This window comes from Gigantopelta aegis, chromosome 10, assembly GCF_016097555.1.
Source record: "Gigantopelta aegis isolate Gae_Host chromosome 10, Gae_host_genome, whole genome shotgun sequence".
Lineage (NCBI taxonomy): Eukaryota > Metazoa > Mollusca > Gastropoda > Neomphalida > Peltospiridae > Gigantopelta > Gigantopelta aegis.
The window spans coordinates 5,107,328-5,131,858 of NC_054708.1; the positions used below are offsets into that span (position 1 = coordinate 5,107,328).

Consider the following 24,531-nt stretch of genomic DNA (forward strand, 5'->3'; position numbering starts at 1 on the left):
ATTTATATGCAGTTTCCCAGTATGTACCATGGTTTGGCTTTATGTACCACACATGGACAATGGCTGAGTCAACCATTTCTGATTTATATGCAGTTTCCCAGTATGTACCATGGTTTGGCATTACGTACTGGACATGCATGGACAATGGCTGAGTCAACCATTTCTGATTTATATGCAGTTTCCCAGTATGTACCATGGTTTGGCGTTATGTACTGGACATGCATGGACAATGGCCGAGTCAACCATTTCTGATTTATATGCAGTTTCCCAGTATGTACCATGGTTTGGCTTTATGTACCACACATGGACAATGGCTGAGTCAACCATTTCTGATTTATATGCAGTTTCCCAGTATGTACCATGGTTTGGCTTTATGTACCACACATGGACAATGGTTGAGTCAACCATTTCTGATTTATATGCAGTTTCCCAGTATGTACCATGGTTTGGCTTTATGTACCACACATGGACAATGGCTGAGTCAACCATTTCTGATTAATATGCAGTTTCCCAGTATGTACCATGGTTTGGCTTTATGTACCACACATGGACAATGGTTGAGTCAACCATTTCTGATTTATATGCAGTTTCCCAGTATGTACCATGGTTTGGCGTTATGTACTGGACATGCATGGACAATGGCTGAGTCAACCATTTCTCATTTATATGCAGTTTCCCAGTATGCACCATGATTTGGCGTTATGTACTGGACATGCATGGACAATGGCCGAGTCAACCATTTCTGATTTATATGCAGTTTCCCAGTATGTACCATGGTTTGGCTTTATGTACCACACATGGACAATGGCTGAGTCAACCATTTCTGATTTATATGCAGTTTCCCATTATGTACCATGGTTTGGCTTTATGTACCACACATGGACAATGGCTGAGTCAACCATTTCTGATTAATATGCAGTTTCCCAGTATGTACCATGGTTTGGCGTTATGTACTGGACATGCATGGACAATAGTAGAGTGTACCAAGATTGATTTTTATTACCCATGTGGTTAAAAATATTTTGGTACATATCAAAGTGATACGTCCCACTAGAATGCCAAGTGGGATGTATAACACTTCGACGTCACATGATGACATGGTCAGTTAGTGCATTAGTCTGGGTGAGATAGACCCAAAACAGGCCTAACCTTCCAAAAAATATACCAAAGCTGTATTTGGTACATTACAACCTTACAGGAACGTCAACCACACCAATTGAGATCTAAATTAATATCGATTATGGGTAATAAATAGGAAATTAAACTCGTTACCATTTTGTATCATGTTTATGTCCCTCAAGAAATAATTTTCATTGTCACTCGCTAAAGCTTGTGACAGCTGAAAATTATTTCACTTGGGACATATAAACATGATACAAAATGGAAGCACGTTTAATATTCTATAAATATGCAATTTCCCATGGTGTGGCTTTATGTACCAGACCTGGACAATGGCAGAATCCACCAAGACTGACTGATCCTACAACTTCTCACAACTCAAGTGTGCACTTTGTCACTGTTCTACATCCAGACTGTTAAACATCTGATGAAATCTGGCTAATCAGTCACATATTGGTGTAGATATGACAGACTGTATATTAATTATGTGAAGAAAAGCTAAACATTAAAAATACATGTATCAAGAAACAACAAATTTCTAACTGACAAAAATTAGTTTAATACAATAATACAGAGAATAACAAAAACAATAAAAGTTCTTAATAACTTGACAAATGAAAAATATATATTAAGCTCTTTTTTCTATTAAATGAATTGGCACACAACCGTAAGTAAAAATCACAGAATACATGAATATCAATGTATATGCAGCATTATACACAGTACATATAAACACATTGGAATTGAGGGCTTAACTACGAACGAGCAATATATACTCCATTGAAAATACTACAGCCTTCCTGCCTATTATTATATTATTATTATAAGCAGTGTACACTTTTTAGCACACATAATTGAGTATACATATAGCAATTCATGTTGGGAATAAAACATAAATTTTTAAAAATAAGTACATGATCCATGTTTACAAGATTATATACACTGTACACATGGGTGCTGAGATCCACAAACAATTTATACAAGCCTAATACACTCCTCTGGTTCACAATTAACAGCAGAAATATATTCTGAATAAAAATAATTTAAGTCGCAATTACAGATAAAAGTACAAAACATATGCACATAAACTGGCATTACGTACACATATTCACATTTACATGTATTGTAGCAGGTGTAGTACCGTGCAGAGCACGCTGAATTTTAATATCATTACAGTAACTACTATTTTACTAACACTTAACAATATAAAAATGCAAACTGCAATAACGTATGAATAGAAATATTTTGCCATTTTCTTCACAGCTGTCCGTCTGTGTGACCATTGTTATTTGTATCACATACCAATGCCGTATTACCATATGGAAGTATTCCACAGACTTTTCTATATTATTGTTGTCTACTCATTATTGTTTATGTTACATACTGACCAGTGTCTTATAATCATGTGGAATCATTTTGTGAATGTTCATATAGTCAGACCTTCTTAAGCGACCACCTTTATTAACCAGCCATCTGTCTTAAAAAGCCAACCTGTTATTCTCCAAATCATCTAATATACGGGTAGTATAAACTGGCCTGTGTTCAGCAACCACCTGTCTTAGATTTCAGTTTTTTTCACACTATCTTTGGTGGCTGATTACCACAGGTTTTACCTTATTGTGTGATTATTGTCATGTGTATCACATACCAGTGCTTTACTACCATGTGAAAACATTCTAAATGTTATATATTAATGTACACAAGGAAAATACTACTTACCAATATTCTTGGTACTGTCAAGTTAAAAAGTAACAAACTAATAACATAATAATAATAAAAAATAAAAAAAAAGTTTTATTTAACGACGCACTCAACACATTTTATTTACGGTTATGTGGCGTCAGACATATGGTTACGGACCACACAGATTTTGAGAGGAAACCCGCTGTTGCCACTACATGGGCTACTCTTTCCAATTAGCAGCAAGGGATCTTTTATTTGCGCTTCCCACAGGCAGGATAGCACAAACCATGGCCTTTGTTGAACCAGTTATGGATAACTGGTCGGTGCAAGTGGTTTACACCTACCCATTGAGCCTTGCGGAGCACTCACTCAGGGTTTGGAGTCGGTATCTGGATTAAAAATCCCATGCCTCGACTGGGATCCGAACCTAGTACCTACCAGCCTGTAGACCAATGGCCTAACCACGATGCCACCGAGGCCGGTAAATAATAACATAATAAGAAAACAAAGACCACAATCTGTTAAAAATACTGTTTACTGAAACCCAAATGGATATTAATCTGACTTGCACTTACATATTTTTAAGTTTCTTCTTTTCGTTATTTTATGTAAAATGGATATATTAATACGACATGCACTTAATATATTTTTTAAGCTTCTTCTTTTCTTTATTTTATGTAACTAAGAAAAATAAATAAATGCATCATAATATTGGGTTATAAAACAATCAGTTGGATCCCAACACAATAATAATGATAACTGAAACCTGGCCCCAAGCTAATAGAGATTATTTTGTGTGTAGAGTGAAATCTCTACTGACATCACACACATACAATATTCATGGTTTTGCCATGTTATTAAAGTATCAGTATCCATTAGTCTTGAGTCTACACTCTAAAAAAGTTTAATAAGCACTGGCACTGCAACTCATATACATCTTATTCATTTGAACAACTGAAGAATAAATTGTATATTTGAAATAATATTTCCATCTTCAGGTAACACTTCTATACACTTAACAGGTGTAATGTGATACAATTAATTACATAACACAAACACTGATTTGGAGATTGGTATCGGTTTCTTTGAAAGACAGAGTTCATTATTATACTTAGACTTCATGAGTCATATGACAGAATAACGTACATGAAGAATGTATTTTACAAAAGTACAGACATCATTACCAAGATTATACCTCAAACATGAAAGTGCTTAGAGAAAATGTACATTAACCATATATAGCGATACATAATATATTCTCTTAATTTTTTTTAAATTTTACCTTCTTAATTGTAAAAATAAAATTTTCTCTACATACATTTTCTTTTCTATTATATTTATCTTGTGAACAAGTGAAAACAACAGAAACAAGATCACTAGATTTCGAAAAGTTACCGTACTTAAAACATGTAAAAAAAAAAAAATTATTAAAACATTTGTGAATGACATTACAATATTATGAAGGGAATGTTGTGGTCTTCACTCAGTGGAAAGAAGTGAAATGAAAATGAAAAATGAAGAAAGACTGAAATTCCTATGAAAGGAATGAAACTATCCAAAATGAAATCATTCAAATGACAAATTGAGAATAATATATGAGTGGCCATTAAGATACAATTTATCTAACAAGTGAAAACAAGGTTTTAAGCAAAGATACTTACAGCCATTGCACTTGTAGCTAACTTACACTTCCCAGACACATGATTGTCAGGTTAATTATACGTTACAGTGTAATCGATTTCCACTGTGTTGTTTTATATTGGATGTATGGCACTGGTGACCTGGTTATCAACTTGGAGCAGCCAGTATGTCTTGAAACTGTTAACACATGTACATGTATAAACAACCATGTGTTATAAAAAATAACGCATGATGTTTTCACCAACGGTTGTGTAAGAAACAGTATTTAGCCATTATGGATATGTACATGAAGTCAACACAGAACAGAAGGCATGTAACAAATAGATATTATTTTGCTTGGAAGTGAAAACGTAACTACAAAAAAGGAAGCAAAGCTACTGGAATGATTATAACTACAAATCACATATGATAAATGACTACAACATGATCCCAATACTTCTTGATCACAAATGGGAGATGGAAGAAGAAAAGAGAGAGAGAGAGAAACCTGACAAACAACTGAATTAAATCTGAATCAAATGGTGTAAATATTATTACTGTAACGGTAAGAGAGAGAGAGAGAGAGAGAGAGAGAGAGAGAGAGAGAGAGAGAGAGAGAGAGAGAGAGAGAGAGAGAGAAAGAGAGAGAGAGAAAGCAAGAGCATGCGCAAACGAACAAACTACTCTTTCCAAAAACTAGCAAGGTATCTTTTACAAGCACTTCACCAAAGACAGCACATATACAGTCTTTTAGGCAACAAAAAACATGAGGCAATGATAGGGAGGGAAATCGTGACGTGACTTGTCTCAACTCAGGTGTTTCTCTAGAAACACAATATATGAATGTGAGGAAAAAGAGAAGAGGAAAGAATATATTACTTCATCACTTTACTACATCACAGCCATAGATCAAAGAACCATAACAATAAGAATTGACATGCACCTGTCAACCAACACACAATCACTGCTATTTAGATAGAGGGGATGACATACTTGGATGTAGTAAAATCAGATAAACAGCAATTATCTGGCAATGAATACCCAAAATTCTTCAAGATATGTCAGACAGATAATGATGGATATCTTTTAATTTTGAGTAAAAACCCCAGTAGTTTTATGCATTATTAACGTGTGCAATAGAAAAGAAATCCAACTAAGTAAAATGTTATTGAGATATTAATTAACAAATGGAAACTGAACTATTTAGTGCTTCACCAAATGGACAGTTGTTGATTGTTAATTGTATAGGGTATTACCTGTAGCTTTGTCTAATTCAGGTTCATTGTATAGAACATTAGCTTGGTCTTATGAATAACAGGTTAATCATATAGGATACTAGCTTTGTCTTATGAATAACAGGTTAACTGTATAGGATACTAACTTTGTCTTATGAATAACAGGTTAACTGTATAGGATACTAGCTTTGTCTTATGAATAACAGGTTAACTGTATAGGATACTGGCTTTGTCTTATGAATAACGGGTTAAGTATATAGGATACTGGCTTTGTCTTATGAATAACAGGTTAACTGTATAGGATACTAGCTTTGTCTTATGAATAACAGGTTAACTGTATAGGATACTAGCTTTGTCTTATGAATAACAGGTTAAGTATAAAGGATACTGGTTTTGTCTTATGAATAACAGGTTAAGTATAAAGGATACTGGTTTTGTCTTATGAATAACAGGTTAAGTATAAAGGATACTGGTTTTGTCTTATGAATAACAGGTTAAGTATAAAGGATACTGGTTTTGTCTTATGAATAACAGGTTAACTGTATAGAATACTGGCTTTGTCTTATGAATAACAGGTTAAGTATATAGTATACTGGCTTTGTCTTATGAATAACAGGTTAAGTATATAGGATACTGGCTTTGTCTTATGAATAACAGGTTAAGTATATAGTATACTGGCTTTGTCTGATGAAGGTACATGTACGTGTAGGAATGGAGAACAATATGAGGTTTCTCAACAACAATCAATATGTAATAATATCCTTATATATCAGGCCATAATTGTCCAGACAAAGATATAAAACATTTTGCTTTGATCAGCCAAATCAACTTTGCTATATTATTGTCTTTGCAGCAAAATCAATATCACCTTATAAAATAGTAGGGGCCACTTGCTCTGTACCCAGTCGCAGATAAATGATGAAACATTTAAAGAAAGCTTGGTGTACAATTCTTAAATAATAATTACACGTAAGTGTCAATTACCTTTGAGCCTTTGGAGCAACACTGCATAAACATAACACATCATAAGTAACTGTCAAAAACTGTCTAAAATTCACCTAAATCACAAGGTTTACAAAACATAGTTTCAAATAGTGGGACCAGTGTCTCTAAAGTGTGGCAAGAAACTGGTTTACGAGTGAACCCCCATGCGTCAACATCAATGTTTTCTGTGGACAGACTTCTGTTGCCCGGGACGACAACACTGAGTGGCCGTAAATGAAGACTTCCAGTACTCTGTGCATGTCTTAAACCAGACCGGGATGATTTAGAACCAGCAGAACCCACAGCACCCAGAGACTGATCCAATGACTCTTCGGTCTGTGATTCAGGGTTAGGATGTCTTAAGCTGGACCGTGATGTTTTAGAACCAGCAGAACCCACAGCACCCTGAGACTGGTCCAATGACTCTTCAGTCTGTGATTCAGGGTTAAGAGTTTTCTCATCAATCCTTGGAGATGCTAACCTAAGATGTCTGCCTTGAGTCTGTGTCTTACTACATCCATTTACCAGTTTGTTATTATCACATGAAGAAGAAATATTTTGAGACTGTGCACTAATACCATTTTTCTTAATCTTTTTCTCTGAAAGTTTACTTTCAGCAAAAGAGTCAGAGGTTTGGTGTGACAGTTTTTGTCTTGGACTAGAGGCAGCTGGCTTTCTGTCAACATTTGGAACCCTCTTGTTTGATGTCTTCTCGGAAGCTTTTCTGGTTTTGTCAAATACAGTTCTCTTCTGTCTGAACGAGTGGTCTTCTCTCAGTGCTTGGATAACGGCTGCAGATACTTTACTCTGAAACAAAATCAACAGTCAGCATCCATGTTTTAGCATGGATGTCAGCAAACTCAACAATCAAATGCCATGTCTTCACATGGATATACATATATAGGTAAAGAATATACAGGGAATGGCACATGAGCAGATTTTAACTTGCTGCCATTTGCTGGTTATTTTAACATTTTGTCGTTATAACATACATAATCTCACAGATGTACAAGTTTAGTTTAATTTTATTAAATGGCACCAAAAGTTTAGACAAATTCATGGAATATTACATCATATTTTACATTTGCCATTTAACAGATCATGTACAATGAATGCAATTGAAGGTGTGATATTTTCATGATAGGTTCCTTGATTGCTGAGTGTAATGTTACTTTCTTATCAAGACATGCATGCTTATTCATAACTGTTTTGTCTATCTCTCAAATAATGGAGTCTTGTTTGCAAGTTGTTTTCAGTTTCCTTCATAAAAATAGAACAATACATTGGCATGCATGTAATCACCAGTTACTTGTGGTAATTCAGCCTACACACCAAATCTGGAACATTTCACTTCTATTTGGTAGTGTATTCTTACTGCATTAATCATATTTTCATAATCTGTTAAATCAGGATAACTCCTAAAATGTCAGTATTACAGAAACTGTAACTTTACACGATTTAAACTATGACTTTTGTTGCATTTCATTGCACAATTCAAACACTTTAATTTCAACTACAACCCAGATAAAGGTAGTTTTTCAATAAAATTCAAAAGCAACTACAAACTGATTCAATGAGGCATGGGTGACAAGACGGGATCAAGGGCATGGCAATCACTTGGTACGGGTGAAATCGAGAGGGCTTTGTGACAAAATTAGGAGTAAAGATGGCAATTACCAGTGTCATTGTGAAATTCAAACCTTCTGACTTTTGAATAATCTAACCATTCCTGGTATCAGTCAGAATGTGAGATCTCACTCAAACATGGTTTCGTTTTCCAATGTGAGATCTCACTCAAGCATGGTTCTCATTTCCCAATGTGAGATCTCACTCAAACATGCATGGTTCTCGTTTCCCAATGTGAGATCTCGCTCAAGCATGGTTCTAATTTTCTAATGTGAGATCTCGCTCAAACATGGTTCTTATTTCCCAATGTGAGATCTCGCTCAAACATGGTTCTTGTTTCCCAATGTGAGATCTCGCTCAAACATGGTTCTTGTTTCCCAATGTGAGATCTCGCTAAAACATGGTTCTCGTTTCCCAATGTGAGATCTCGCTCAAACATGGTTCTCGTTTCCCAATGTGAGATCTCATTAACATACAAATTAATGGAAATCAGAACCAGTGTATTTTGTGCACTAGTTTTGCATTCTATACATTAATTATACTGTGTAGAACAAGACCATATTTTGAACTTGACAAGACAGCAGAACCAGTCCAAAATTGACATCCACAGATTACAGACAACAAACTCCATAACTGCCCTTTTATTTTCTCAATAGATTTACCAGATTCACAAAAATGATCAATTTGAAATAAAAAAGTTACAAGACTCTCATGCCTTCTCACATAGTGTTACTAAATTATTAGAACAAAAAACATTGTGTTAGAGAAAACAGAACATGGCATTTACTCCACCTTCTTGTCACAACATAAAGCATCCCGGCAGGTATAACAAAATAAAATAAAAGAGAAATTCAAACTATGAGACCAGCTACAAACATTGTGCAAAGGTTTAGAAACAAAACATTAGTGTTTAACATGGGTTAGCAGTATTCTTGTGAAGACTTACTTTTTGGCCAACTGGCATTGTCCCTCGTCCTTTCTCACATGGATCAATACACACAAATGAAGAATCTAAAAATAAAGGACAAAAGTAACAAAAATGACTTAATAAATGAACACTGGGTACTGATGCAAAACCAAAGTGCACCTGCAGTCTTAACTCCATTTGCTATCAAGACAAACAGATGTTTGTTTCGTTTAACAACACCACTAAAGCACATTGATTAATTAATCATCAGCTATTGGATGTCAAACATTTGGTAATTCTGACTCATAGTCATCAGAGGAAACCCACTACATTTTTCCTAATGCAGCAAGGCATCTTTTATATGCACTTTCCCACAGACAGGAAAACACATACCATGGTCTTTGACCAGTTGTGGTGCACTGATTGGAATGAGAACAAACCCAATCAGTTGAACGGATCCACTGAGGTGGTTCAATCCTGCGACACAAGCACCTCAGGCGACTGCGACACAAGCACCTCAGGCGACCAAGACACAAGCACCTCAGGCGACTGCGACACAAGCACCTCAGGCGACTGCGACACAAGCACTTCAGGCGACCAAGACACAAGCACCTCAGGCGACTGCGACACACGCACCTCAGGCGACCAAGACACAAGCACCTCAGGCGACTGCGACACAAGCACCACAGGCGACCAAGACACAAGCACCTCAGGCGACTGCGACACAAGCACCTCAGGCGACTGCGACACAAGCACTTCAGGCGACCAAGACACAAGCACCTCAGGCGACCAAGACAAACAGATGACAAAAGCTATTAAATATCTACAACTTATTTTCATAAATATTAACTTTAATTAAACATGTCTTACTTTATAAGATCTTTGTTTGATGTCTTCAGACAGTAATAATCAATGTGCTGTAGTAATTAGTTAAACAAAACAAACTTTAACTTTAACCAAATGAGCATTACTGTGGAAGATTTTGGTTTTGATGTCTTCAGGCAGTAACAATCAATGTGCTTTAGTACTACAAAAATAAAATAACTTTTATTAAAAATTAGTTACTTTGTAAGATATTGGTTTTGATGTCTTCAGGCAGTAACAATTAATGTGCTCTAGTTGTTTTGTTAAACAAAACATTAACGGTAATTAAATGAGCATTACTTTTCAGATCTTGGTTTTGATGTCTAACACATAAATTAAAATGTGCTCTAGTAGAACAAAACAAAAATTAACTTTAATTATATGAGCATTATAACTTTGTAAGATCTTGGTTTTGAAGTTTAACACAGAAATATAAATGTGCTCTAGTAGTGTAAAACTTTTAATTAAATGAGCGTTGTTACTTTGTAGGATCTTGGTTTTGACTTCCTCGGGCAGGAGAGGCCACTCGGCTGTCTGGGTCACCTGGTGGATGTAGACTTTGATGTACGTCTCACAGTGAGAGATCAGACTCTGGAGTAGACAGGTCACATCCTACAACACAACACAACACAAAACAGTGGGAGATCAGACTCTGGAGTAGGCAGGTCACATCCTACAACACAACACAACACAAAACAGTGGGAGATCAGACTCTGGAGTAGGCAGGTCACATCCTAAAACACAACACAAAACAGTGGGAGATCAGACTCTGGAGTAGGCAGGTCACATCCTACAACACAACACAAAACAGTGGGAGATCAGACTCTGAAGTAGACAGGTCACATCCTACAACACAAAACAGTGGGAGATCAAGACTCTGGAGTAGACAGGTCACATCCTACAACACAACACAAAACAGTGGAAGATCAGACTGCAGTTTGTAGGTTACATCCTACAACACAAAACAGTGGGAATGAATGAATGAATGAATGTTTAACAACACCCCAGCACGAAAAATACATCGGCTATTGGGTGTCAAACTATGGCAAAATGCAACAACAGTGTGATGATCATCATCAATATAAAAATTCAACAGGTAAATTAAAACAGTGTAAAGAACTGTGTAAAAATACAAATATCACAGATATATAAAATTAAAATGTAGAGTAAAATTCAGTATCACGTAAAAACTGCAATAAAAGTTCTGGATGGATTCCATCACATTTGTTTCTCCAAATAAATCTTTTCGAGTTGCTGACAACTGCTTACACTCCACCAAAATGTGTCGCACTGTCAGAGTACATTGACAGTGCTCACACTGAGGTGGAGGATCTTTCTTTAAGATAAATGAATGGGTCAAGTAAGTATGACCAATGTGGGCACGACACAAGACTATTTCATCTTTCCTGCACTGTCTATAGGAAGACTGCCACTCTCCCAAGACTGGCTTGATAGCATGAAGCTTGTTCGCAACCTCACCGTCCCAATCACGTTGCCAAGTCGAAAAGATAAATTGGTTGATATTAAGTTTAAAATCAGTATAAGGTACACCAACCCTGGCATGAGGCAAATCCAAAGCAGACTTGGCAGCAAAATCTGCCTTTTCATTACCCCTGATGCCAACATGGCTGGGCACCCAACAAAATACAACATCTTTATTGGCAATAGATAAAAAGACACACTTTCGTATCACCATCCCAATTAAGGGATGGTCCAGCTTCATATTCTGCAAAGCTTGGAGACACGAAAGTGAGTTGGTAAAAATAATAAATTTTGATGCACTAGAATCCTTTATTTCTTCCAAGGCTTTAATGACTGCCCAAACTTCAGCACTAAAGATCGATGCTGAGTCAGGCAGTCTCATGGAAAGTATTGTGTCTGATGGAACAAAACAGTGGCAGATCAGACTCTGGAGTAGATAGGTCAGATCCTACAACACAAAACAGTGATGCCTTGACCAGAAGCGGTCAGGCCCTTTATAAGGGCCCTATGGGCAACCTAGGGAGACACCACAGCATCGTAAAGGTCTAAAATTAACGAGCTACTCTCGATTCACTAATATCAAAACCTATATTAGCTCGGCCATTTACCTTTCGACCGACCGTTCAAAATTGCGCCAAATTCCCTCAATCAAAATTGCGCACCCCTTTCTCTTTGGCATTTAACTGCTCCATTCAAATTCCATAGCACCACCACCACCCCCACCCGCCTGCTACCGATTTGATCAGGCTGCTGGTGCTCCCTTGCACCTGCCAGTGCAGACGGTCCCTCCTCTCCCCTCCCCCCACCTTTCCTGTCATGGACGGAGGAGCCGGCCAAGGCCGGCGATTGTGCCCACGACAGGCGTGCGCTACAACAGCTTGTTCTGAATGTGCACGTAAAACCCTATGACATGACATGACATGACAAAACAGTGGGAGATCAGACTCTGGAGTAGACAGGTCACATCCTACAACACAACACAAAACAGTGGGAGATCACTCTGGAGTAGATAGGTCATATCCTACAGCATAAAACAGTGGGAGATCACTCTGGAGTAGACAGGTCACATCCTACAACACAAACCAGTGGGGGATTAAGACTGAAGTAGACAGGTCACATCCCACAGCACAACACAGTGGGAGATCATTCTGGAGAAGACAGGTCACATCCTACAACACAAACCAGTGGGGGATTAAGACTGAAGTAGACAGGTCACATCCCACAGCACAACACAGTGGGAGATCATTCTGGAGAAGACAGGTCACATCCTACAACACAAAACAGTGGGAGATCCGACTCTGGAGTAGACAGGTCACATCCTACAGCACAAAACAGTGGGAGATTAGATTATGGAGCAGACAGGTCACATCCTACAACACAAAACAGAAAGAGATCACACTCTAAAGTAGATAGGTGACATCTTACAATATAAAACAATACTACAGTATCTATTGTACATCTCACAGTGGGAGATCAGACTGAAATAAATATGGTAGGTCAAACAATAAAACACAGATCCAGATAACTGTATTATATCTAACAGCGGGAGATCAGTCTGAAATAAATACAGTAGGTCAAACAATAAAACACAGATCCAGATAACTGTATTATATCTAACAGCGGGAGATCAGTCTGAAATAAATACGGTAGGTCAAACAATAAAACACAGATCCAGATAACTGTATTATATCTAACAGCGGGAGATCAGTCTGGGTCATACAACACAAAATTATATAGAGGTATAATAATGGATATATCACAATGAAAGATGATACTATAGTAGATAGGTCATATCCTACAGCATAAAACCATACAACTGTACATAATGTATATCTCACAATGAAAGATGATACTATAGTAGATAGGTCATATCCTACAGCATAAAACCATACAACTGTACATAATGTATATCTCACAATGAAAGATGATACTATAGTAGATAGGTTATATCCTACAGCATAAAACCATACAATTGTACATAATGTATATCTCACAATGAAAGATCAGAATTTGTAGATAGGTCACACACCCCTACAACAACAAAAATGTAACTAAACATAATTTGCATTTCATTTTTAGAGTTTATTTTCAGTAAATTCCTTCAAATTAGAAAAGTATTGCTCATGACATTAAGGAGTAAATAACTGGATAACGCAATGTCATGTAGTTTAATATCACTATGTACTTTCTGACCACTGCAGGTGAAATATCTTGCCCAACGTCTGGTGAGAAAAACAGTTATTGGAAATAATGGACATAAAGACTGGACATCTGGCCACAAATGCCCATACGTAAATGCAACTTTCTAGATGTTTTGCCTAATTTCAACCAACATTAACCGATCTACAATATCATATAAATTAGAAAAAGCCAAGAAAATAATACTTACCGATTCAAATATGAACTTTATTTTATGTATTTATAAGACATTTAAGTGAATATATGTAAGTAAAAGTTACAAACTTGTACCCACTCAACATGGTTTTTGTCAAAAATGAATCCAGTAGTCTGAAGGTTAGGAAAACACACCTCTCCATAAATATCGCTTTCCAGACTAGTGTTGAACTCGTGAAGGCGAAGCAGAGCTCGATACGATCCACATGCTTTCTCTGTGGGCAAGGAATCTATCACTGTGCGGAATATCTCATCCAAGAAGCTACGGCTCCAGGCTGCCTTCTGAAATGATCAGTGTGCTATATGCTTTACAAATATTTAATGATGAAGCCCATTCTGTGAATAGGTCCAGTTAATGAGCTACTCTCAGCCTACTAAATTCCAAACCTATACGTAGCTTCATACCTTTCCATTTAGATTGACCATTCAAAATTGCACCTAAATCACTTTATCAAAAATGCGCACCCATTCTCTTTGGCTTAAACCTACAGGACATTCCAAATTTCATAGCACCATACCACCTTCTGCCTGTTACCGGCTACGGTCGGATTGCTGGTGCTCTCTTGCACCTGCCAGTGCAGGCGTTCCCCCCTCCTACCCAACCCACACCTTTCCTGTCCTGGACGGAGGAGCTGGCCGAGGCTGGGACCTGTGCCCAGGACAGGCGTGTGCTACAACAGCTTGCTCTGAATGTGCACGTTAAACAATTCCATCCATCCATCCTGTGAATTGAATATCTTCACAAAATCCCAATGATCCATTCTTATAAAACTTTAAGTCCACATTCAAGACTTTTAACAAAGTATTCTGATTTTAAATGTCATTGTTGCAGATGAACTCAAATAATTATTAGCAATTTGGTAAACTTGGTCACAAAATCATCAGCTAAATTCAAGTTTCAAATAGAAGACAGACGGAACTGTGGGTAATCAACAAGGGGAACATGATTTTTAAAGTAGCTTGTGGGTGAATTAATAATGAAATATATTTGGCAGTTCACAGGCCGTCGGATTTCACAGAAATGATCATTACCGGTAGCATGTCGGCAAAATCACAGAACCGAAATTTCGTTTCTCATGATTATTATATCGAGTACAACTATTCAACGTAAATAATATACATATAATTATTTTTAAAAATATATGTTTTTGATATCACACTAGTAAAGAAAGAGTGTGTTTGACACAATCACAAGACCCGATTAGGATTGTTGTGTTAACCGAACATTCTGTGTTCTGGTTTAGGTAAACCCGATTCAGAGTTCCAATATGCACTCAAATAAAACACATTACACATGTCAACCAAAGTCACTGACACTAATTATTTGTAATGTATCTCTTAAATATAGGGGTCAAAAACTTGTATTTAAATTAAAATATAATTTTGTAGAAAATATTTAATCTGACTACTGTCACTGAAGTTGACAAATTAAAGTTGACGCCACGCGTGTACTGGAATACCGAAGGTGGCAATCAAATAGGCCCCACTATTTCCTGTGGTTGCCTTTATGGGAGGAAATGACGTAGGCCTAAACTATTATTTTTACTTAGCTGCCAAAATCACAATAGCATGTGTATAATGGAGAAGGCGTGTCCAAAATCAACTTTATATTGAGTTTGAAAACATGTCTCTTTACACAGATTTTTGCGATAATTTAAAATCAGTCGTATCAAAAATGGGTTGCCATGACTTGTTTTCACGGAACCTAAAAACAGTTTCCGATCGGTTCCCATGATCACAAGGCACGGAACCGAAAAAGCGTTTCCCATGAAATTTGAAATCCTATGGCCTGAGTTCAGCTTTAATTCACATTTGGCAATTTGTTGTTTGTACTGGCAGGACTTTATTAAAGCTTTGAGTGTAGACATAAACAGATTAGTAAACTGGTAACTTCAAAATATTTAGTTTGAAAGTGAGAAAAACTGCCATCACTCTCATGCAATCAAGATGACAAGGGGAGGAATGAATGAATGAATGGTTAACGACACCCCAGCATGAACAAGGGCAGGAGGACATAATGCTCAAATGTACAAAAAGTGTACATGGGGAAGATACAAACACGGATGTTTGGGTCCTGGTTGGAGTTAGTGGGAGTTTAGTTGGTGCCACTCGACGGAGCGAGTCGTGCCGTGTTGTCGTTTAGTCTATATATACGACAACACAGGGTATGACTCGTTCCATCAAATGGTACTGGTTAGACACCCATAAGCTCCAGCCTGGACCCAAACAGTCATGACTAGTAGCAGTAGCAACAGCTGCAGTAGTAATAGTAATAGTTGTTAAAGTACCAGCCTCGGTGGTGTAGTGGTTATGCCATCGGACTTCTGGCTGGTAGGAACTGGGTTCGTATCCCACCTGAGGCAATGGGGGATTTTTCATGCCAATACTGGCTCCAACCCAGGGTGAGTGCACCGCTAGGCTTAGTGGGTAGGTGTAAGGCCACATACACTGAATTTCACCCACTTCACGGGTGCGATTATGGGTGTGTCGGAGATGATTACCCGGCATGCACTGATACTGAGATAGCTCAACTGACAGCAAGCGTGGAGCACGGACTTGTCAAGTAGTCCTATACCGAAATGGAAATACTGTGGTTTCACCATTCATCTCATCATCATCTATGTTTGTAATGTCCAAAAATACAACAAATGTCTTTGTCTCTGTGATAAATGTTTTTGGCGTTTTTTTTATAAAAAATATAATAAAATAAAAAATAAATAAAAATAGTTGTTAAAGTGGTAGTAATAGATGGTAGTAGTAGCAGTAATATAGTACTAGTTAAAGGAGTTGGTTGAGTATTTTGTATATACATGTATCGGTTTGTTATCTTACTGTGTGTTATGTGTGTCTGCGTGCATCTCTGTGTGTGTGTGTGTGTGTGTGTGTGTGTGTGTGTGTACATATATGTTTATTTATATCTGTGTGTGGAATATGGATGCAGATAAGTGTATTAAAACTCTGTTATTTATTGTTATTCATAATGCTGTTTTCCTTTTTCAATTTAAATCTGTCCAATTAACCAGTATAAACATACATTGGTTGTAATAAATATTGTATTGTATTGTAATTTTTTTTTTTTTAAATGACAAGCTCACATAATAAAGAGACACTAGCAAACAAATTATTATACATCAATCAGCTCAAAAAATCAATAAATAAGTAAACAAAATGTTTTTGGGAAAAAGACTTTTAAAAAGAAAAACATCCTAGGGACTCAGTCTTTGTAAACATTTTCACAAGGTGAAATATAACATGAGAAAAGTCATAAGTATGATACAATGTTTATGAGGGCTCGAATTTAAAGGCGGCACATTGCCATAATGCCCTAGTCATATGCCCCAATTACATTAAAATTAAACTGTCTCATGGCCAAACTGGTCCTACCTTGTTTTGCATAATCCTGAGTTTTCAGCCCTAGCAAGACTTCTGTTTGTTTCCTCCAACAAAAGAAATACACAATCTGCTTTTTGTGTTTCTTAAAACACTATCTTACTGTAACATTATACAAATAAATACATTTTGCATGACCTTTGGCTGAACTATTTCAAATTCCATTTGGTCATTGGGAGAAATAATGAATTTGTATGTATAAAATTATTTTAGACAAAAATCAACATTGAGATACTACAGAACATTACTACATGTATGTCGAGAAATGCATTATTTGCCACATTTGAGGACTGCTTTATGGTTACAATTTGAACACTATTATTCTTCATTCATGCAAGTATGAACCAAAACAGTAATGTAAACACTGCACAATTCAGTGCAAAATTTAAAAAAACAGACTCACTATTCAACCAATCAGATTGATGTAAAGAGTATAGGTTAATAGAATATATTTAATGATATATACTTTTTAAATATTCATTGATTTAATGTAAAGTGCATTACAGTATGAGATTAAAAAAACACACATTTACTTCTCCCCATGAACAGTAATGTAAAAACATATGATTCAATGCAAAATGGAAAATCAGTAAGCACTATGCAACCAATCAGATTGCTGTAAAGAGTATAGGTTAATAGAATATATAATAATATACAGTGAAACCCTTCTAATCCGCACACCCTTGGGACCAAGTAAAATGTCAAATATTAAGAGGGTTCCGGTTTAGAGAAGTTAAGTTATGTACCGATTTTTTAAAAAGGATCGTGAAAAAGTCCAATTTTGGGGGAATTCCGATTTACAGAGGGGGCGGTTTTAAGAGGTTTCACTGTGTATATATATATTATATATATATACACACACACACACACACACACATATATATACACACACACACACACATATATATATACACACACACACACACACATATATATACACACACACACACATATACACACACACACAAACAAACATATATATACACACACACACATATACACACACACACACACACACATACACAATATATATACACACACACACACACACATATATATATACACACACACACACACACACATATATATATACACACACACACACATATATATAGACACACACACATATATATACACACACATATACACACACACACACACACACACACACACACACATATATATATATATATATATATAATATTATATACATTGATTTAATGTACAGCGCATTACAGTATGACATAAAAGCAACATTTACCTTTCCCCAAGAAAGGAACTGTTCTGAGCTGACGACATCAACGAAGTGTTCACTGGTGTATTCAATAGACAGCTCCAACAACTTGGTCGTCCAGTGCAGTACAGGCTCCGCCCACTTGACCCGCGGCAGGCTGTCACTCAACTTGTGACATTCAAGAATAGTCTCTATCACAGTTTTCTCTGTCTGTAAAATACAGTTCATCTTACTTTTAGCATATCTTATAAATGACACAGTGTGATTTAAACATTTAATAAATCATATCTAGCTCAAGTAATAAGTAGGAATGTCATCATAATTATACATAGTGGTAGACTAATGGTAGTGGAATTATAGACCAAAAACAACAATAAAAACAAATTAATAAAAAAAACACCAAAATAGTGAGAACATCATGGTTATAAATGATGAAAATGTCTTTACAGACTGAGCCATCCAATTTTAAACAATGATAGATTATAATAACAAAAACTTTATTCAATGTAAGTGCATGTGTATCTTTGACTAACAGTACAATAGGAACTCCCCTTACAGACAGCAGTGGCTTGCTAAATGATTTGCATGACAAAAAAGTCTGTTACCATTGTAACCTTACTTTAATTAATGTAATTGTCTCCCCTTGATAACTTTTATTATTACGGCCATTTCATTTAAAAGGGTCTCCTTTGTGGTCTTGTCTGGAATACAGTAATTATCTCTAGGCCCAGTCCTGTATGTATACAGCTTTTGATCTCTACGGTGTTAAAAGATTTAAAAATTACTTGTAATAAACAGAATGTTCCAGGTGGGACCAAAAATAATGATACCCAAAGTATATAAAATGGCTTATTAACACATAAAAAAATCTAATAATGAAAAGTTTGTTTTGTTTAACGACATCACTAGAGCATTTCTATTTATTTTTAATCATCTGCTATTCAATGTCAAACATTTGGTGATTCTGACAAATAGTATTAGAGAGTAAATCATACATCTTTTCATTAGTAGCAAGGGATCTTTTATATGCACCAACCCACAGACCAAATAACACATACCACAGCCTTTGATATACAAGTCCTGGTGCATTGGCTTGAATGAGAAATAGCACAATGGGTCCACTGATGGGGATTGATCCTAGACCGACCGCACATCAGACAAGTGCTTTACCACTGGGCTACGTCTCGACCATTCTTAACAATAATGAAGTGGCATAAAAGATATCTAATCACTACTACAATATCTAAGTGACAAACTTATCGATACAAAAAAATGTAACCATTCAGTCCATCTGACTTAGTGTTTTCATATGTATACGGAAAAACATTTCTGTGAGAAAAAAAACATGTTAGTTTACAATGGACATAACCATATGAATTTGCTTTCTTTTTTCTGGGTGTTACTGTTTACTTTATGCCCGCAAATGTTTTATTTTTGAACTCAAAAAAGACATATGCGGGCATCAAATAGACAATAACACCAACAAATCTAAAAATATTCACATGGTTATCCCCTAAATGTATAAAAACGACCTATCACGTGATAATATTACCAGTTGAGACGCAATGTAATCACAGGTGAGCTCGAGAACGTCCTCCGACAGACCGGCAAACGCCTTGGTCGACCAGAACTTGGTGAAGAACTTCCACACAGACTTGAGGCATCGGTGTTTAACATCATCGAGACCAAACGACACAGACAGCATCAACGCATCCGCCAGGGTCGTCGTGCACACGGAACATGGCTAACAGAAAATGATAGTCATTAATCGGTCTCGGTGGTGTGTGCTTAAGCCATCATACATAAGGCTGGTAGGTACTGGGTTCACAGCACGGTACCAGTTCCAACACAGAGCAAGCTTTAAAGACTCAATGGTGTAAGACCACTACATCCTCTTCTCTCTCACTAACAACTAACCCACTGTCCTGGACAGACAGCCCAGATAGCTGAGGTATGTGCCTAGGACAGCGTGATAGTCATTTGCTACATAAAGATATGGTGATCCACATTACAAATTAAGGCACAATTCATAACTAATAAACAATTATTTCATCATGTGATGTAATTTTTCCTATAATAAATTTAAATATAGGTTTTATCAGTTAATTTTCAATTGCAATAATGACTAATATCCTCAACATTGTAATATCGAGAAAACTTGGAAAAAAAGGAAGTTACAATCACGTGACCAGAACAGGAAGGGGTGCGCAGTAGAAGAATTCAGGCCATCCCATTGGCCGTTGGGATGTTCAGACCAGTCTACTAACTGTAGGGAATATGCACTAGTTTTGAGGACAGGTGATGTTGAAAAGAAAATGTATTTATCATGAAACAGAGCTTAGAGTTCACATTTTATGTAAACTGTGTGCGTTTGCTAATATACAGATTCTAAATCTAAAGTCAAAACACTTTAAAAGCACAAGGCCACATCAAAGACATTTTGCCCTAGATACATGTAACAAGTCTTTATAAGATGTGGCACATGATACATGTATGTGGTTTTATTTTAACATAAACGTTTTGAAATTCCCCGTCACAAACACATACTATACTTGTACCTGATGTAAGATGGGGTTTTATTTTAACATAAACGTTTTGAAATTCCCCGTCACAAACACATACTATACTTGTACCTGATGTAAGATGGAGTTTTATTTTAACATAAACGTTTTGAAATTCCCCGTCACAAACACATACTATACTTGTACCTGATGTAAGATGGGGTTTTTTCATTTTCAAGAATTATTTTCTAACCAGAAAACTACAAAACCAGATAAAAGAGATAGATACACACTTTGTGAAAGAAGTGACAGTATTCTTTCCGAAGATGAAAGCCAACGACATCTTTAAGTCCTTCTATTCCGTACATATCCGCCACGAGAAGGAGTTCCAATAGAGAACAAGCCTTGTTGATATCTATAACACCTCCGTACAGATACAGCAGAGCTTGTTCAAACACAGTGGGCGATATACTGAAATAATCAACAGAAATCTTCACTAACGTTAGTTTTAAAGAACCCACTTTTTGTTTTATAATACCGAAAATAATTAATGTATCTCTTACAGAATAGATCAATTTGACAGTAAGGTTGGAATATAAAAGCCACCTGATCCACCCACCCCCAGCGTGCTGGAAAATGTTCAAATAAAAAAAACAAAAATTATTTTATTTTACAATGATGTATTGGAAGACATATCTATAACAGTCCTACTTCCTCTCATAATTATTTTTTGTTGTACAGTACAGTGGTGAGTTTGACAATTGGCAGAGCTAGTCCTATACTCCCAGTTTTCTCCGAGATTCAATACAGTACAGACAGCAGATACGAACCCCTCCAGCTTGATGCAGTCGTTATCACTCTCTCTCCACGATCCACCAAACATTGCGGAAAAGTATGGACTCCTTGCTGCCAGAATACACCTGGAGAAGTAATATAGATTAAAATTAAACATGTGCTGTCTTACATCAATCTCAGTGGTATTGACGGAGTAATTGGGGGTTTTTTGTGGGTTTTTTATTTAGCAACATAATGTTATTACTTGCTAAAACTAAAATGCAATCAATGAAGAGAGGTATTCAACAAATGCTGATGTGATACACTTGTAACCAGCATTGTATCTATAGTCTATAAAAATGTTTTTAATAAATAATTTTAGTTTGGTTTGACGAAAGAAGAAAAGTAAAAGTGCTTTGGAAATAACCAAAAAATAATATTTTTGTATGCAATTACATATCAAAAGGCTCAGAAATAAATAATTTGTAGTAAATGTCATAGTAAGAAAAATGGTGTTCCCTGTTGGACGGACTATAGACAACCTTCGAGTGCCAGGAAAAATGTAGTTTTGTCTGTGATTTTTATGTACTCCAAAGTTGTGCATGGTAAGCTAACTTTATGTTACGTGACAATATAAGTTGTAGAAGCATCACGGGGGGTATATGGCTTTTTATGTACCCTTTGTGTGTTCTTTTACCCCGAGCCGAAGGCGAGTGGGTAAAAGAGCACACTGAGGGTACATAAAAAGCCATATACCCCGAGAGATGCTTCTACAACAAATTTATCTTGCCGACATGTTAAACCATAGAGCCAAATAATCAAAATAACGCCAGACAATAATTGTTAACAATTTATTAACGAAGCCGTACCACGCGGACGCGAACGAAACCACTTGCCAGTGACGAAAAATAGTTCCATCGATAAATGAGTTTTTAACTTCAAATGTTTGTAATACGAAATTGGCTGAAACAGATATTAATAATAAATTTTAAAAAAAACTGTTGCTAATCGCACATTAATACAATAACACCACGACCGTAATTAGGTGGCCGAGTTCAACATTGCAGCTTTTAAAAGTATTGAAATAGTGTATTTTATAGTAAAAATAAAATGAATTATGTATACTTGATTGATTATCAATGCTATTTATAATCTGATTATTGCTTTAGCATTAACTGGGGTGGCTGGAAACTGTTGGAAATTACAGACGGGGTATAAGAGAATTTGGTTCCGCCCACAGGGGTATAAGGGATTTGTCCAACGGCAAACAACCAATGAGATTAAAGAATTTTACATGAAGGCGAGATAATAGTTTTTGTCACTGGCCTGGAAACAAACTTCTAGTTATCACATATTTCCAGTATTTACATTGATCTCAAAACAAATCATGATAGATATGTTCCACATGATGTATACTTTATATCAAAATAACAATGAATGTTGGTAAAATACTAAAATAATGTTTTGATACAATGTTATAAAGATTAATAGTAAAACTAATTACTTGTGAGTTTTGAAAGTGCGACCTGACACCATTATATCCTGGTCCGATCCCCACTCTTCCAGGTACAAACTTATCAGATTCTGTCCCAGATTGCTGCAAGCTTCATACATTTCTGACTGGTTACAGCTTTCACTTGATGCATTTTCTCGTCCATTACATACACTACTACAATCCCCTTTCAGTTTCACTTGTGAATTATGAATGTGAGACAACTGGTGAGACGAACAATCAGTCTGTGAGGTAGTGCATGTTGTCTGTTCATCATATTCTCCACTATTTATCATAGTCACATTGATCGGAGGAGATCTGGGATGATTTTCATCTGAATTCTCAACTGGAACTTCAACGTGACAACTATTCGTCAAAACATGATCCACATCTAATGACTTGCAATTTACAAAGTGACCACCTTCTGTCCGATGACCTTCTCTAGAAATCTCTGGAGAAACTTGATAAGTGATCACACTATTGTTAGCTGAAACATCTGTACTACACAAACCATCTCTCCCCAGAGACAGAACAGGGGCATCACCACAGTCATCCAGGGCACCATCTGCTGAGGTTTTATAACATAACACTGGAGGCCTGGCATCTCCTGGCAAGTCTCTACAGTCGTCTAGGACACCATCTGCTGAGAATTCAGAGGTTTTATCAGGTGAAACTGAAGATTTGGCATCTCCTGGCAAGTCTCTACAGTCGTCTAAGACACCATCTGCTGAGAATTCAGAGGTTTTATCATGTAAAACTGAAGATTTGACATCTCTTGACAAGTCACTACAGCCAACTGGGACACCATCTCCTGAGAATTCAGAGGTTTTATCAGGTGAAACTGAAGATTTGACATCTCTTGACAAGTCACTACAGCCAACTGGGACACCATCTCCTGAGAATTCAGAGGTTTTATCAGGTGAAACTGAAGATTTGACATCTCTTGTCAAGTCTTGTACCTTCAAGATATGATTCTCATTCAGAGTAGTATCATCTGCACTCTTCTTGACAATATCTTCAACTTCTGACTTTGCAGGCCCACTGGCAGTTGAATAACAAGGTGTTACATTTAGCTTGTTCTTTAAATCCTTGTCACCTTTGAACAAATTTTCTTTGTATTCTTCCAAAAGAAGGTTCACATTTTCCATAATGTAAAGCTGCCTGTAAAGAAAAACAAATATAGATTATTGTTTCAAAAACAAATCAACCTGTCAATATCAGGTATT

The 24,531-nt window shown here is 36.5% G+C and overlaps 1 protein-coding gene across 1 annotated transcript; it reads right to left on the bottom strand.

Moving 5' to 3' along the window:
* Window positions 1–4,992: 4,992 nt before the first annotated feature.
* LOC121384618 lies at window positions 4,993–24,454 on the bottom strand. Its single transcript, XM_041515079.1, has 9 exons — window positions 23,318–24,454; window positions 21,870–21,959; window positions 21,333–21,510; window positions 20,091–20,282; window positions 18,566–18,748; window positions 14,050–14,196; window positions 10,521–10,650; window positions 9,214–9,278; window positions 4,993–7,448 (listed from the first exon to the last, which is right to left on the bottom strand). Exons 1-9 carry the CDS (start codon window positions 24,451–24,453, stop codon window positions 6,705–6,707), a joined length of 2,865 nt encoding a protein of 954 aa, XP_041371013.1. The 5' UTR covers window position 24,454; the 3' UTR covers window positions 4,993–6,704.
* Window positions 24,455–24,531: the final 77 nt, after the last annotated feature.

Bases quoted from the DNA above. Each gene is read 5' to 3' on its own strand.
- LOC121384618 (XM_041515079.1), bottom strand. From the start codon at position 24,453: ATGGAAAATGTGAACCTTCTTTTGGAAGAATACAAAGAAAATTTGTTC. The intron at 20,283-21,332 runs GTGTGTATCTAT...ATTTTCTGTTAG, and splicing joins ACTGTCACTTCTTTCACAAA to CCATGTTCCGTGTGCACGAC. The intron at 10,651-14,049 runs GTGTGTTTTCCT...GTTGTGTTGTAG, and splicing joins AAAGCGATATTTATGGAGAG to GATGTGACCTGTCTACTCCA.